The sequence below is a fragment of the Pelodiscus sinensis genome, chromosome 1, assembly GCF_052426305.1.
Source record: "Pelodiscus sinensis isolate ZL-2025 chromosome 1, ASM5242630v1, whole genome shotgun sequence".
NCBI lineage: Eukaryota > Metazoa > Chordata > Testudines > Trionychidae > Pelodiscus > Pelodiscus sinensis.
The window spans coordinates 241,218,665-241,234,200 of record NC_143052.1 but is presented as its reverse complement, the minus strand read 5'-3'; the positions used below and the strand labels follow the sequence as shown (position 1 = coordinate 241,234,200).

General features: G+C 44.7%; 1 protein-coding gene across 4 annotated transcripts in view; it reads left to right on the top strand.

The window, feature by feature from the left end:
* The window catches only part of CDC16 (cell division cycle 16), a 50,932-nt gene that overhangs the window by 28,962 nt on the left and 6,434 nt on the right, over positions 1–15,536 (top strand). For all 4 annotated transcript variants that reach the window (XM_006114539.5, XM_089775408.1, XM_075918196.2 and 1 more), the window contains 5 exons: positions 1,684–1,836; positions 3,137–3,200; positions 4,444–4,505; positions 13,946–14,081; positions 14,807–14,897. In XM_006114539.5, the coding sequence (XP_006114601.1) occupies positions 1,684–1,836; positions 3,137–3,200; positions 4,444–4,505; positions 13,946–14,081; positions 14,807–14,897 (506 nt within the window). The remainder of the gene's footprint in view (positions 1–1,683; positions 1,837–3,136; positions 3,201–4,443; positions 4,506–13,945; positions 14,082–14,806; positions 14,898–15,536) is intronic.

Genomic DNA, 15,536 nt, shown 5'->3' with positions numbered 1-15,536 from the left:
GGTTATAGCATAAGCAAATTACAATGGTAAATCCTCTATGTTCAGTTTTTCACATGACTAGAGTAACAGACTGCATCCATATTTTATTCTTAAAGTACTATTCGATTTTCATATCCATTCATTTCCCAGTTTTTCCAGAATCTTGTACAATTGTTAAATCTAAATTACATGCCTCAGAATTGAGAAGACTGATGTTCTATTACCTAGATAGAACTAGATCTTTTTGTACAACTTCGAGACTCCTTGTTGCTTATAGTAGTAAATTAAAAGGGATGATTGTTTCCTCATAAATACTTTGAAAATAGGTGTCTGTATTAGAACTGCTTATGATATTAGTAAAAAGAGTCCTCCATCAGCTATCCAGATTTGCTCCCCTAGAATGCATGCTACATCTAGTTGAGTCAGGGTCCCGTATCAGAAATATGTAGAATGGTTACCTGGTCTTCAGGTCATAAGTTTAAAAAATGTTATTTTAGTCACCTGCTTCAAGATCTCATGCTTGTTTTGGAAGAACTTTCGCAATCTCTTTTCAGATAAGTCTCAGCGCCCACCTCTTTAAAGATGATTGCTAGCTTATCACCATAAGTGGGATTTGCATGTGCAGTAGCTCAAAGAAGAAAGGTAACTTACCTGATAGCAACTGTTGTTCCTCAAGAAGTTCTGCACATATGCATCCCACAACCCATCTCCGTAGCTCAGAATTTTATGAAAGAGGATGTTGGTTAGTGAAGGAACTGAGTGGTAGTGGTTGTCGCTGTGCCCAGGAAGGGGTGGGGAAGAGAGGGAGAAGAGATGAGCAAGGCCTAAAGGGTATATGCACTACACCTAAAGGACACTGCTAGTGAAAATATTTTGAACTCTTGTACTGGTGGACATGGACATTAGGGATGTAAAAGAGTAGTTGAGTTGACTGCTCGCATTCCCCTCTTTCCCCTCCCCCTCCGCCTCTATATCAGAGGCAGCAAGGGGGGTTAAAGCAGGAACTGGTAAAAGCCAATTCCCCCCAGCACCAACTCCACGGTGCCATTGTCTCCACCCTGCGCTGCTGCCTCAATGAGATGTAGCAGCCCCTGTGCACAGGGGGTCCCAGCAGGGTGTTGGGACCCTCCACAGACAGAGACTGCTTTACAGCAGCAGCTCCTGTCTGGGGGGGGAGGGTGTCCCAACTCCCCACTGGGACTTCCAGCGGGCAGGGGCTGCTACTGGCTGGGCAGGCAGCCTGGCTCAGGCCCAGCTCATGCCGGGACCAAACCCCTCTGCAGCTCTGCAATTACTTAAAACGCAGAAGAAGCTGGAGCGGGAGGGAGTAGGCTGCCCAGCTCCTATTGCCTTTTAAATTGCAAAGCCTCAATGGGGTTTGGTCCTGGCACAAGCTGGCTGGCAGGAGCTGGCTGCCTATCAACTAATCGAGTAGTCAATAAAAAGTCTCTCAACTACTTGATTAGTAAAATAACCTCATTTTAACATCCCTAATGGACACTATAAGTGGGATCCAAGTGGGAACATAACCACAATTACTACCAGGTAACCTGTTTATTTAAAGTTTTTAATTTCATTTAAGATGTACATACAAAATATCTCACAATTAAATTGAAATGCTTTTTAAGATTTCTGCAAGTTATTAAATACCTACATGCAATGTATATGAAACTTATGTAAATGAAACTTCCTTTTTTTTAACAGCTGTCATTTGCCAATGCTCTATATTGGACTAGAATATGGTTTGACCAACAATTCAAAATTAGCTGAAAGATTTTTCAGCCAAGCCTTAAGCATTGCACCTGAGGATCCCTTTGTTATGCATGAAGTTGGAGTGGTTGCATTTCAAAATGGAGAGTAAGTGTGCAAAAGGCGATAAAGACAATACTACTCGAGTGTATTCTCTTCCTAAATGTAATGTAGTAGCATATATTTTCTTTTTATTAAAGGACTTATTTTGAGTTAGAAAAGAAGAAACTGCTTATGATTATAGTTAGTGTTCATCCTAAACTCTTACTTGTCAAATTTAATTTCTGTGCTAACGGAGCATTTTATCTGGTTTAATGTTTTAAGGCTGCGGTTCTCAAACTTTTTGGGCCCTGGAGCCCTTTACATGCATAAAAATGTATGCGGAGCCCCAGCAGTCCACTGTATGTGTTGTACCTATCGATGTTTCCAGTTTGTCAACCTCGCAGAGCCCCTGGAGATGTCTCGCGGAGCCCTGGGGCTCCACGGAGCACAGTTTGAGAAACACTGTTTTAAGGGATTGAGTTAGGAAAAAATTGATAATTAGACAAATATAGAGTAACCAGGCATCGCATGAGCATTCACATGTACAAGAGGTTCCATGTGTTCAAATGCTATTTGTAATATATCATGGAGCATTCTTTGTTTTTGACAAACCAGGAAATACCAAAATGATTCCAGAGATGGAAACTAATTTTTTAAAAGTTGTAATAATTTTTTGTTTGTTTGCTATCCATAGACTGGTTATTGGGAGCATTTAACATGCATTTCTGGGCTGCACTCCATTTTAATTTTTGCTCTGTAATTTGGCTTTAAGATCATGCACCTTTATGTGCAAGATGTTTGTCCTTCAACTGCTTGTATTTCACCATTTAATTAATGTGAAAGAAATTAGCTGTGCATAAATAGTGTGAAAGATGATAATTTTTTTCTCTTTCTGATACAGTTTATTCAGCTGTGTCAGGGATTCTTGAATTTACTGCACTGCAACCCCCTTCTGCCAACAAAAATTACTTCATGACCCCAGGAGCGTGGACTAAAGCTTATGCCCTCACGAGCTCCGCTGCCTTGAATATTGGGCCAAAGTCCAAGCCTCACAGCTTTGGGCAGAGGGACCAAAGCTGAAGCTCAAGGGCTTCATTCCCAGGCAAGGGGCCTGCAACCTGAGCTCTGCTGCCCAGGGCTGAAACTATTGGCCTTTGTTTTCATCCTTGGACAGTGAGGCTTGCATTTCAGTTCTAGGTCCAGTAAGTCTAAGCCAGCCTTGGAGACCCCCCCATTCAAAGGTTGTCACAACCCACAGTGAGAACCACAGAGCTATATTTTTAGGAATGGACTCTTGAATGACAAAACTGTGATAAAAACTTTGTCGGTAATTATAGTAAAGTGAGGTTTTTTTTTCTTGTTTTAGCTGGAAAACTGCAGAAAAATGGTTCCTTGATGCACTAGAGAAAATTAAAGCTATTGGAAATGAGGTGATTTTTAATTAATTCATACTTAATGTCATGTCAGTTAGCTCTATATTAAAACTGCAGGTCCGCAGATTATATTGCCATGTGTATTTGGAATCTTAGAATAAATTCAATATATTCTGACGCATTGTCCTCTCCAATGAGCAGACTGTGAATCATCCTTATCAGACATTCCTTTTTACCCTTTCCCATAATACCTAGAACAAGAAACCTTCACATGAAATTAAAAAGCAACAGATTTAAAATGTAGTCCTACGTGCTTGTGGCATAGCTAGGAGAAGAATCTAGTTTTGACTCCCACTTGTGTCTCTTAACTGTTAGACTATGATCCTTCCCATATGAATTCTCCAATCATATATGGAACTCTGTATTAAGGGGTTGATGCAGATATCTTACGGGGGGTTTTTAAATGCTTAGATGTGCATAGGAATAAGAATACAGTTTATAGTTATGCTATTTCAGTTACAGCATTTCTGATGCTTAAACACCATGATCAGAAAGAAATTTCCCTTAGGATATTAGTCTGCTATGTTTATGGCAATGTTATCCTTTCTTCAGAGGTATCCAACATCAACATCCTATAGCAGGGATCTGTAACCTATGGCTCTAGAGCCAAATATGGCTCAGTACGAAACTAAATATGGCTCTTTTGTCATTCCCAAAATACACCTAACTTTTTAAATTTAAAATGAAACATTAATTCAACATTTTTAAAATGTGTAATTACTCATGTCAAGATTTTTTTTTGTCTATTTCACCTTTAACTGTTCATTTTAACAACCACCCATCCTCTCCAATCATTGGGGGGGTCATGCATATTCTCTTTATTTGATTGGTTAAGAAATCCTTCCATCATCATACATGATGGTGAACTCTGTAACTCCCTAACAGTAAAAATAGCGAAGAGAAAGAGAGATAAGTACTGAAATTTTGAAAAGGAGTGGACAGACTTGTATGCATTTGTGTATAGGTCTGGATCTCCACAATGTCTCATTTGTAGTGAGAGACTGTTCTTTATTTTAAAAAAAATCATGACAAAACATGCAGCATTTGCTACAAAACACCCCGAAGGTGACACACAAAAAAAGCCTGCGTGGTGCTGCAGCAAAAAACGAACATTGGACAAAACAGCCTGTTGGCATGGTCAAAAAAAAAAAAAAAAAAAAAGATGGGAACTTAAACTCCGCAAGTTTTGTGGGCTCGTACAGCGTTATTCATAATACATTAAGTTTGTATTATTTTGCAGGTAACAGTTGATAAATGGGAGCCATTATTGAACAACTTGGGACATGTGTGCAGAAAGCTCAAGTAAGTAGAAAATTTGAAATGTTTTAAAGGTACATTTACCTACTATGTTACAAAAACCTTGTTCTTCTCAGACCAATTGCTTATTTAGACTAAGACTTTATGCTATAGGAGCAGTATAAAGGGGGCTGCCTTGTAACTCAGAATGAGGCCACCTAAATCAGTTTGTGCACATTCACTTGCAATGTCACTGCATGTGGACATGGTGAACAGACAGAGGATGCCTCATGTATATGCAGTAATTTATATAAAATCTTAAGTCCTAAAATTATTTTATTGATAAAATTTAAATCATATTTTCTCAGAGCTACATTTTAACTGACTTTACATCAGTGTAAGGGTCTTCCTGTGTAGACTGCTTTCTTGGGTCGGAATGTGACTTATTACTGAAGCAAAACTCTCCACTGGCTCCAGTGGCAGTTTTGCCATAAGGACTTCAGAATGACTGTTGAGAATAGCAAATTTAAGGTTCACAGCCATCTTTCACCCTATCGCTAGAGCTTTACTGCAGATTAACCATGGGGAAAAAAAAGAACACTTTCTTCTTCGCAGGTCCCCGTGAGTGCTCCACTTAGGGTGTGTCAGTGCCATTGTGCACACAGCCTGGAGATCTTTGCTAGCAGTCCCCTGGCTGCCCGTACATGGTGTGCTATTGTGCAGTCTCCCCGGTTGACAATTAGACACGCAGCAGCAGCTGTTCCCTCAGTTCCTTCTCAACTGCCGCCGGCATTGGTTGCACTTGGTCAGTCTCTCTGAGGAAAAAACAAGAAAAAAAGAAAGAAAAGGATACCAACAGAAAGAAAAGCGGGCAAAGTGGCACACTTCTGCCACATCCCACTCACCCGAAGGAAAACCCCCAAAAACCTGTTATGCCTGAATCACTGGGCTTTAAAAGGTGCACAGGATCCAGGATGGCAATCGCAGCAGCAGACAGACACAGTGCCTGCCTTGTGTAGGGCAAGACCATCCTATCAGTCACTGCCCACGCTATCAAAAGCTCACCCCACGCTCTAAGGCAGTGAGAGAACTACTATTATTTTTGGACCACAACATGGCTGAGTCACAGCCTCATTCATCCCCTCCTCTCCTGAGATAATCCACTTGGGTAGGAGCACTCCCTTGTAGGGGTGTGCTAGAGAGCAGGACCTGGAGCGAAGCGAAATGCTCCCCATCCCCCACTGAGCTTCAGCCTCTAGCAAACAAAAAATCAAAGGAGTCTGATAAGAATGCCACCAGGCAGGGCTTCCAAAAGCAGGATAAGGGATCCAGCTTAAAGAAAAGCCATGACCCTAATATGAAGCACGGAGCTGCTGGCCACACTTCAAGCTCTCCACACAGTAATGTGGTACCGGTGGGAAACACAGTACCGCGGAAGAGAAAGCAAGTCGGCAAGCTGCAGAGCAGTGGAATGCCGTGCTTGAACAAATGCTTGGTACCGCTGTTACTGATGCACTTAAAAGCGCCAATAGTACCAACGCAGGCAGCTGTATGGAGCTACACAGCAATGCCTCTGCATACTCCGGTACTGAGGTTCATGACAGAGGCGGACCTCACACTAGGATCTATACCATACTCACCACTATTCGGGCGATGCTCCGCACATTAGGGATACAGCTGCCTGGAGCCAAGAAGAAACAATACAAACAATATAACCAGAGGTTCAGAACATCAGGATATACATAACAGCACAGAGCATGAGAGAACAAAAAGCGTATGAGACAAAGTTGACAAAGACAGTCAAATGAGCAATCATTGACCCAGGTGTCTACCTCGCATCAGCAAATTTGAGGATTTGGTCAAAGATACAAAAGCCCCCGATTCTCCAGGTCAGGTACAACCAAGCAAACAAATATTTGGAAACAGACTCGCTGCATACTACCTAGCATGGAAATCCATCACCTCGGACCAATGGGTCCTAGAAATAATATGAACCGGATACTGCATACCACAGCAGTTCCACCAACCCACCTTCCTTGCCCGTCCCTCTTCAGGGACCCCTCTCACGAGTTGGTCCTCCTGGACGAAGTGCAGCGCTTCCTAGAATTAGGCGCTATGGAGGAGGTTCCGAGCCACTATAGAAGAAGGGGATTCTATTCTCGATACTTTCTAACTGTCAAGAAATTAGGGTGGTGGAAGCCCTGGTGGTGGTGGACCTACGTGTATTCAGCCGGTTTGTCAAGTATCAACGGTTCAAGGTATCAATGGTCACGATGTCAAAGATAATACCTGCCTTGGAGAAAGGAGCATGGCTAGCTACCCTTGACCTCATGGACGCATATTTTCTTGCATCTATTCATCAGGCCTACAAACAATTCCTTAGGTTCACCATCAAGGACTTACACTATCAGTACAGGGTGCTCCCCTTTGGGCTGTTCATGGTCCCCAGAGTTTTCCCCAACGTTCTGTCCATGGTAGCCGCACACCTGCGAAGAAAACAAATAAATGTAATTCCATATCTCGAGGGTTGTCTGATGATGTCATCTATCTATGGCAACACAGAGCAGTCACTGGAGTCCACAAGAGCGTTATTCAACACACTTGGACTCCTACTGAATTTGGAAAAGTGCACCCTCACTCCAACCCAGATGCTAGAGCCGTGGTCCCCAACACGGTGCCCGCGGGTGCCATGCGCCCGCCAGGTGCTCGGGGTTGGCCTGGCGCTGGGCGGGGGGAGTGCCGGCCCCGGGCGCGCGGCGCTGGGCGGGGGGAGTGCCGGCCCCGGGCGCGCGGCGCTGGGCGGGGGGAGTGCCGGCCCCGGGCGCGCGGCGCTGGGCGGGGGGAGCGCCGGCCCCGGGCGCGCGGCGCTGGGCGGGGGGAGCGCCGGCCCCGGGCGCGCGGCGCTGGGCGGGGGGAGCGCCGGGCGCGCGGCGCGCCGGCCCCAGCGCCGGCCCCGGGCGCACGGCGCTGGGCGGGGGGAGCGCCGGCCCCGGGCGCGCGGCGCTGGGCGGGGAGAGCGCCGGCCCCGGGCGCGCGGCGCTGGGCGGGGGGAGCGCCGGCCCTGGGCATGCGGCTATGGGGGGGCCGCCCCTGGGGCGCAAGTGTCCCCACCCCCTGGCGCCCGGCGGGCGAACGGCCACGCCCCCTGGCGCCCGGCGGGCGAACGGCCACGCCCCCTGGTGCCCGACAACCTCGAAAGGTTGGGGACCACTGTGCTAGAGTTTATAGTGGCACAGTTGGACTGCACTCAGGGCATAGCCTTGCTGCTGACTCACAAATGGTTGAGAATGCGTGACTTGATCGTGTCCGTACAGAGTGGCACACGCACCACAGCATGTACATGCCTGCAAATACTTGGACACTTGGCGGCGTCTACGTTTGTGGTCCGAAACGCCCACCTACATATGAGGCAGTTGCAGGCATGGCTACACTCCACGTACCACCCCAGGCGCAACACGTTCCTCAAGATACTCCATGTGCCCGGCCGGTCTAAGCCACCCTAGATTGGTGGTCAGACTCAAACAACATTTGTATAGGACTTCCATTTTAGATGCCAATACCATCCGTCACTATCACGACTGCTGGAATGGGGAGCCCATATGGGGAGTGTGATATTACAGGGACAATGGACATGCAAAGAGTCCCGACTTCACATCAATGTATTGGAGCTCAGAGCAGTGAGGAGGGCATGCTCCCAACGACTTCAAAATGTACGCAACAAAACGGTACGGCAACGATATATTACAAAGACAGGCAGGGAGGTGCAAGGTCTCACAGCCTATGTGCAGAAACAATGAAACTATGGCAATGGTGTATTATATACAACGTCACACCTACCGCTATGTATTTGCCAGGCAAGGACAATGTACTAGCGGATGCCCGCAGCAGACAATTCCCACAGAACCACAAATGGGAAGTCAACAAATCTATCATAAACAACCTTTTCAGGAGATGGGGTTACCCTGTAGTAGACTTGTTTGCAATGCACATCAATTCCAAATGCCCTAGTGTTGTTCCAGGACAGGCATTGGACCACAATCTCTCGGAGATGCGTTTGCAATAACTGGGAATTCCCACTGGCTTATGCATTTCCACCTATGCTTCTAATACATTAAACGGTAATAAAGGTCAAATAGGAGGCAACAAAGGTCATACTCATAGCCCCCAATTGGCCAAGACAAATTTGGTACCCTACCATACTCCAACTCAGCACACATCAGCCGTACAAGTTTCCCCCGGTACCTGACTCAAGACAGGGGACGTATACCACACTCTGGGCTATATATACTAAACCTGTGAACCTGAATACTTTTTGGCTCTCACACAAAGAGCTAATGCTGTCTCAAAGGGTCAGACACATCCTAATTAATTCCAGGAAACCCACTACTAGACAAACTTACCTGCAGAAGTGGGCTAGTTTTGCAGCCTGGAATTCGGCTCGAGCACAGGATTCACTCAGTGGGGATTTTGACGTACTAGAATATATCCTTCACCTGTAAGACACAGGACTATCAATTAGTTCCATCAACATACACTTAGCTATATTAGCGATTCATCCATCCATACAAGGGTATTCCATTTTTCCCCCATCTGTGCATTAAGAGATTCCGCAAAGGGATACAAAACCTGTATCCACTGCATATAGAGAGCCAGTGCCAGAGCCAGACCTGAACCTCGTGCTGGATTCAATCACGATCCGCTTGCAACTACACCTATCGATGAAAGTAGCCTTTCTCATTGTGATAACATCAGCCAGGAGAGTGGGAGAGTTAGCAGCACTCATGGCGGATCCACTGTACATCGTATTCCACAAGGACAAGGTTGTCCTTAGAACCCATCTGAAATTCCTCCCCAAGATACCTACCTCATTCCATTGTAACAAACCGATATACCTACCTGTGTTCTTCCTGAAACCACATGAGGACAGCAACCAGGAAGTGCTGCATACTCTGGATGTATGCAGGGCATTAGCCTTTTACCTGGAACGCAGAAAAGACTTCTGAAGAACACCCAGACTATTCCTGTCTTGCGCAGACGGGTCCATAGGTCAACCTGTCTCCAAACAGCAAATATCCAAATGGATTTCTACATGAATACAGTTGGCATACTCCCAGAGAAACAGTCAGCCACCGACAGTTATACGGGTGCACTCCACGAGAGCAGTATCTACCACAACCACTTTCCTTAAGAGCCTACCCATAGACATTATCTGGAAAGCAACATGGGGTTCGGCCAATACTTTTGCTCAACATTACGCTATTCAGACCTTTCAGGACTCTGGCACTAGATGTGGACGTACGGTCCTGTCCAATATCCAGTCCTGCATCACGGAGCACCCACCTCGAAGCAGGAACACTGCTGCGTAGTCATCTAAGTGGAGCACGGGACCCTCAAAGAAGTAGGGAGGGTTACTCACCTAGTTCAGTCATGGGAGTTCGATATTTGCCCCGGGGGTGCTCCATACCCTCCTCCCCTCTGCTCCGGGCTAACACAGTCCAGCGTAGAAAAGAAACGGAGGGAGCAGCCACTGGCGTGTCTCTAAATGTCAGTCGGGGCGATTGCGCAATAGCACAGCATGTGTGGGCAGCCGGGGAACTAATAGCAAAGATCTCCAGGCCGTGTGCATAGTGATGCTGACACACCCTAAGTGGAGCACTCATGGGGACACATCTTGAAGAACTCCAGTTACTGCACAAGGTGAGTAACCTTCCCTTTATGACTGTTACAAGATGATTAAAATAGACATAAAATCTGAGGACAGTTGTAAAACAAAATCTGAGCATACTTTAATCAACTATACATCAGCAACAGACCATCTTTTAAAGATATTTTTAAAGTGTTCTTTGATGGTAGGGCTATTCCATGTGACCATGACAAAATAATCAGATGAATCTTTTTAATAAATATACTTTTAATAAAAATGTTTGTAGTCCAGAAATATATTCATATTTATAATTTTAAAATCTGCTTTAATAGTTAAATACAGTTTTATTTTGCTACAAATAAATTGTGCTATAATTCCTTAATTGACCATGTGGTTTATAGCTTTTGTGTTTCAGCATCATTAATGTGAAAGTGGTTAGAGTGGAGAAACATTCTGAAGCTGTTTTACTGCTTTTGGCTTCAGGGGTAACTACAGTTTTTACAAGAGATATCAATTGGTCTTACTTTAATTAGGAAATAACTTGTGTAATAGCTGCCCACTTTGCCAAAATCAAAGAAAAGGTAATGCTGACAGGAAACTATTCATTAGTAAAATTATGGATTTTCTTTTCAAAATCCTTGTTTGTTAATAAAACTTTTGTTAAATTTCCTACAATAAAAAACTAAAACCTATTTACATCACATTTCGAGCAGCCAGTACTATATTCTTTGTTCAAACATGCATGTGTTTAAGATCTTTTTCTAAACACCATAAAACATTTTTTCATTTTAATTTAAATTTTTTGACAGACTACAGTGAAATGCTACATGCTAGATTAGATGTGAACGTTTGGTTGCCCAGAGAATAAATTTTATATATGATTGGTAATTCTCTAGCATTTGACAACTTTACATTTTAATATAGCTTTATATACAGGCAGTCCCCGGGTTACGTACAAGATAGGGACTGTAGGTTTGTTCTTAAGTTGAATCTGTATGTAAGTCGGAACTAGCATCCAGATTCAGCCGCTGCTGAAACTGATCAGTTTCAACAGCGGCTGAATCTGGACACCAGTTCCAACTTACATACAGATTCAACTTAAGAACCCCAGGCATCCCCAAGTCAGCTGCTGCTGAAACTGATCAGCAGCTGATTCCTGGAAGCCTGGGGCAGAGCAACTCTGCCTCGGGCTTCCTGTAGTCAGCCGCTGGTCAGTTTCAGCAGCGGCTGACTTGGGGACGCCTGGGGCAGAGCAACTCGGGTGCTGCTGGGTTGGTCCAGTAGTGCGGCCACTCCTCGGCGCTACTGGACCAACCCAGCAGCACCCCAGCTGCTCTGCCCCAGGCGTCCTGATTCAGCCGCTGCTGAAACTGATCAGCAGCAGCTGAATCAGGACTCCTGGGGCAGAGCAGCTGGGGTGCTGCCAAGTTGGTCCAGTAGCGCCAAGGAGCAGTGCTGCGGGACCAACCGGCAGCGCCCCACCTGCTCTGCCACAGGCCCCGGGCTTTGCTCCACGTCTCCCTGGTCTGCAGGGGGGGGCACTAGCTGCGTCCCCCCCCCAGCAGACCAGGGAGACGTGGAGCAAAGCGGCGGAGGACCCGGGACGGACCGCGGCGCTTCCAGATCAGCTGGGAGCGCCGCGGGTCCGGCCCGGGTCTTCCGCCGCTTTGCTCAGCGTCTCCCTGGTCTGCTGGCTTCCCCAGCAGACCAGGGAGACGGGGAGCAGCTTTTCTCCCCCTGGAGGAGGCGGGCGGTGGGACCAGGCGTCCCGCCGCTCCAGTCCTCCGGGGCAAGAAAATCCCCATTCGTAACTGCGGATCCGATGTAAGTCGGATCCGCGTAACTCGGGGACTGCCTGTACTGTAATAGAAATCAGTTAGCCATGAAAACAAATGTAAGACTTTTCTGAATAGAGAAAATGCCATTTAACAACCTTCTGGGATTTGTGATATGTTTTAATTATAGTAACTTGAAACTCTTGTAGTCATGACATCAAATGATGAAGGCTTGCCAGCTGTGTTGGGTTCTAAATGAATGATTGCAATACATAATTTGATATGGGTAATTTTAATTTCAGTAAAGGATTGTCTGGTATTTGAAGAGAATTATGGGATATATGTAAAATGTTCAGAAGCAAAGTCAAGAATTGCTTATATCTTGTTTCATATCAAGAATTAAAATATCTCAAAAATCCTCTTATGGCCCATAAAGGTTGGACCTTCTTGATCCAGCACCCTCGAGTCCTGATCAGTCCTGAATGAGGGAATTTGCTGGACCAGAGGAGGTCGCCTGGCTGAGCCACCAGGCCCTGATCCCCCTACTGCTAGCCTGACCCGGCTGCCATGGGTTCCCGACCGTGGCTTGTTCCTCAACCAGAGCGCCCATCTGTGGTCCTGCCAGCAGGACTATGGATTTTGATGGACCAGAGAGTCCTGGTTTAGGGAGGCACAACTAAGGATGTAATAGTGTAGTCAATTACCTATAAGCAAAAGCTTATAAGTTAATGCTAGAAACTACACACATTTCCCTCCTCCCTCCCCCGCCAGTACATTTTTAGCAAGCTGACCAGTAACCCAGCTCAGTTCTAGCTCGCGCCAGGTCCAGGACCTACTCCCACTGCAGCTCTGCATTTAAAGTGTATTAGGAGCTAGGTGGGCAGGTAGCCCAGCTCAGTTCCAGCTTATACTGGGTCTGGGAGCTCAGCCTCCTCGCAGACAGGGGCTGCTGTCACCCTGTACTGCTGCCTCTGTATCAGAGGTAGCAGCACGGGGCGACAGGTAGCCGGTCTGCAAGGGGAGCTGGTTTTTAAACTGGCTCCCCTTCTGGACCAGCACCCACCTGACTCCTTGTGCTGCTGCCTCTGATACATAGGCAGCAGCGTGGAGTGGCAGGGGGCTCCTCAGGAGTGGGGCCGGAGCGCACTTGCTGCTCCCCTACTCCCGGGGACTATATCTAATTTAATAAATGCTCTCTTCTGCCTGTCTCTGGCAGATATAATTAGCAGCAAAGTAAAGGTAGCAAAATACTATTTTCTATGCAGCACCCAAAGATACTTGTAAAATTCCTGCCAGAATACCAAGTGTCAGACAATTTACAGAGAATGCTTTTCTTAAATTTTCCAGTTCCTCTCCCACCCCAAGTATCAGTAGCATCATGATTGGTTCAGAGTTATGCTGCCATTCACTTTTAGTGAGATAATGCTGCCTCAAATAGAATTAAACTTCTACAATAGTTTGCCACATATAATAGGATCTTTTTTCATTTGGAGGTGGCTGCAGGGAGCTGTTGCATTTTATCTCCTTCCAATGTCTTTATGACTAGCTACAAATATGTATATGTGGCAACATACTTTAATAAGTAGCAAGATGTTCTTTCCACACATTGGTTATAAAATGAAACATAAAGTACCTTTTCATGAAGATTTTTCATATACTTTGATTTTTTTCCCAATCTTAAATGTGATTCGTATGCTGTTGAATTGAAAATATGGTTTCTGAATTACTGTGTAATTAAGTATCAGAGGGAAAGACGTGTTAGTCTGAATCTGCAAAAGCGGAGGGGAGCCCTGTGGCACCATGCATCTGACAAAGTGGGTCTTTACCCACGAAAGATTATGCTCCAACACTTCTGTTAGTCTATAAGGTGCCACAGGACTCCTCGTCGCTTGTATAATTAAGATTGTTATTGTGAAGATTTGGTCCATTCTGTCATCTTGCAAGTATGAAGCAATAACTTATTTATATTGTATAGCCACCAAAACGCTTTGAGGATGGGTCTTGTGCTAGTCACAATACAAGCCTAATACAGTGATAGTACTTGCACTGGAGAACTTATTAATATGCTCTATATTTAAATTTAACAGGAAGTATGAAGAAGCATTAGAATACCATCGTCAGGCCTTAGTATTGATTCCTCAGAATGCTTCCACTTACTCTGCCATTGGATACATACACAGTCTAATGGGCAATTTTGAAAGTGCAATTGACTATTTTCATACGGTATGTATATGGTTTAAATGAGGGAAGTGCTGATCACAGCTCCATAAGTAAGGTTAAATTTTATTTGTGTACTTAAAACAAATTAATTGTCTTGTGTATGAAAAGTGCAATGTAGCCTTCCCCACATTCCAGCCCTTATTCTTTTTTATATAGAATACATTTTCTGAGCATTCACAGGTAAAACCTATTACTTAAATATAAATAATATTAAAAGGATCCCTTAAAAAATGTGTGTCAGAAAACTGGCCAATCGAATTGTGCTGGGCTTGGGGGTAGTGCATGACACTCTCCCCTCTCCTCCTCCTCCCCCTTTCCCCCCAGCTCCTGGGCTCATAGCTGTTCGAAGACAAAGTGCCCAGCAGCCACTTTTCTGAGCAGCATGCTGGAGGAGGAAGCAAGGGTGGGGGCAGGCAGGGAGCCTTCCTGAGGCTCCCTGCTGCAACTGTGGGCCAGGTATTTTGCCCAGCCCTGGTATAATCTAATTAATTTTGACTTCTGTTAATCTTTGTCAGTTAAAGAAGCAGCAGGATATTTTTTTGTTGTTGTTCCTTTGTTGGAAGTGGGGGGCTCATTTTATAGTGAAGATTGTGTGTTGTTCTATAATAACAATCTGCAGCAGCAACTAAAGTAAATGACAAGAAAAAAACTGAAGTTGTTATAATGCTATGTTACAAATATCTGTTTCTCCTGTTGAATATTCTGTACTCTCTCTCTGCTTTTTACAGGCCCTTGGTCTTAGGAGGGATGACACATTTTCAGTCACCATGCTTGGACATTGTATAGAAATGTATATTGGTGATTCTGAAGCTTACATTGGTAAGTATATCATTTGTCATTATGTATAGTAAAATTATGAAAAGCATTAACTTTTTTTTACTAATCACAAAAAAGATCCTCTAGTGTTACATGTACGATACAAACCCGTGAGTCTTATGTTAGGATCAGAAAAGAAAAAATAGGGCCAAGATTTCCCCCCTCCCCCTCCTACACACACACATAGCGGGCATTAAACACTTCACTGTTCCACTATGGAGGAGATTTTTCTCCAGTAAACACTGGTTGAATGTTGGCACCATCTGAAAAACTAGTTACTGATGCTACAAATAATGGCTTTTAGGGTTGTTTATGTTAGGGTCTATTTTTAATAATCATTCAGAGCACTCACAATATACATGTTATTATACAAAATGGTTAAAGACAGGACACAAAATGATTCAGGTAAAGGGACAAGTATGGACAAAGTAGGGAAGGAAGGAAGTCTAATGTAAAAAAGGAATTCAGGACAGTTGACAGTTTTTTTAAAAAAATAACATTATTAATAGCACAAAAGCATAGGAAACGTAGGAAGTTTGATAAGGGAGCACTCTGGCTGAACCAGAAGATGTTCAGAGACTTGAAAGTCAGTGCCATACAAAAAATGGAAACCAGGTTAAATTTCAATGGACAAATTTAAAA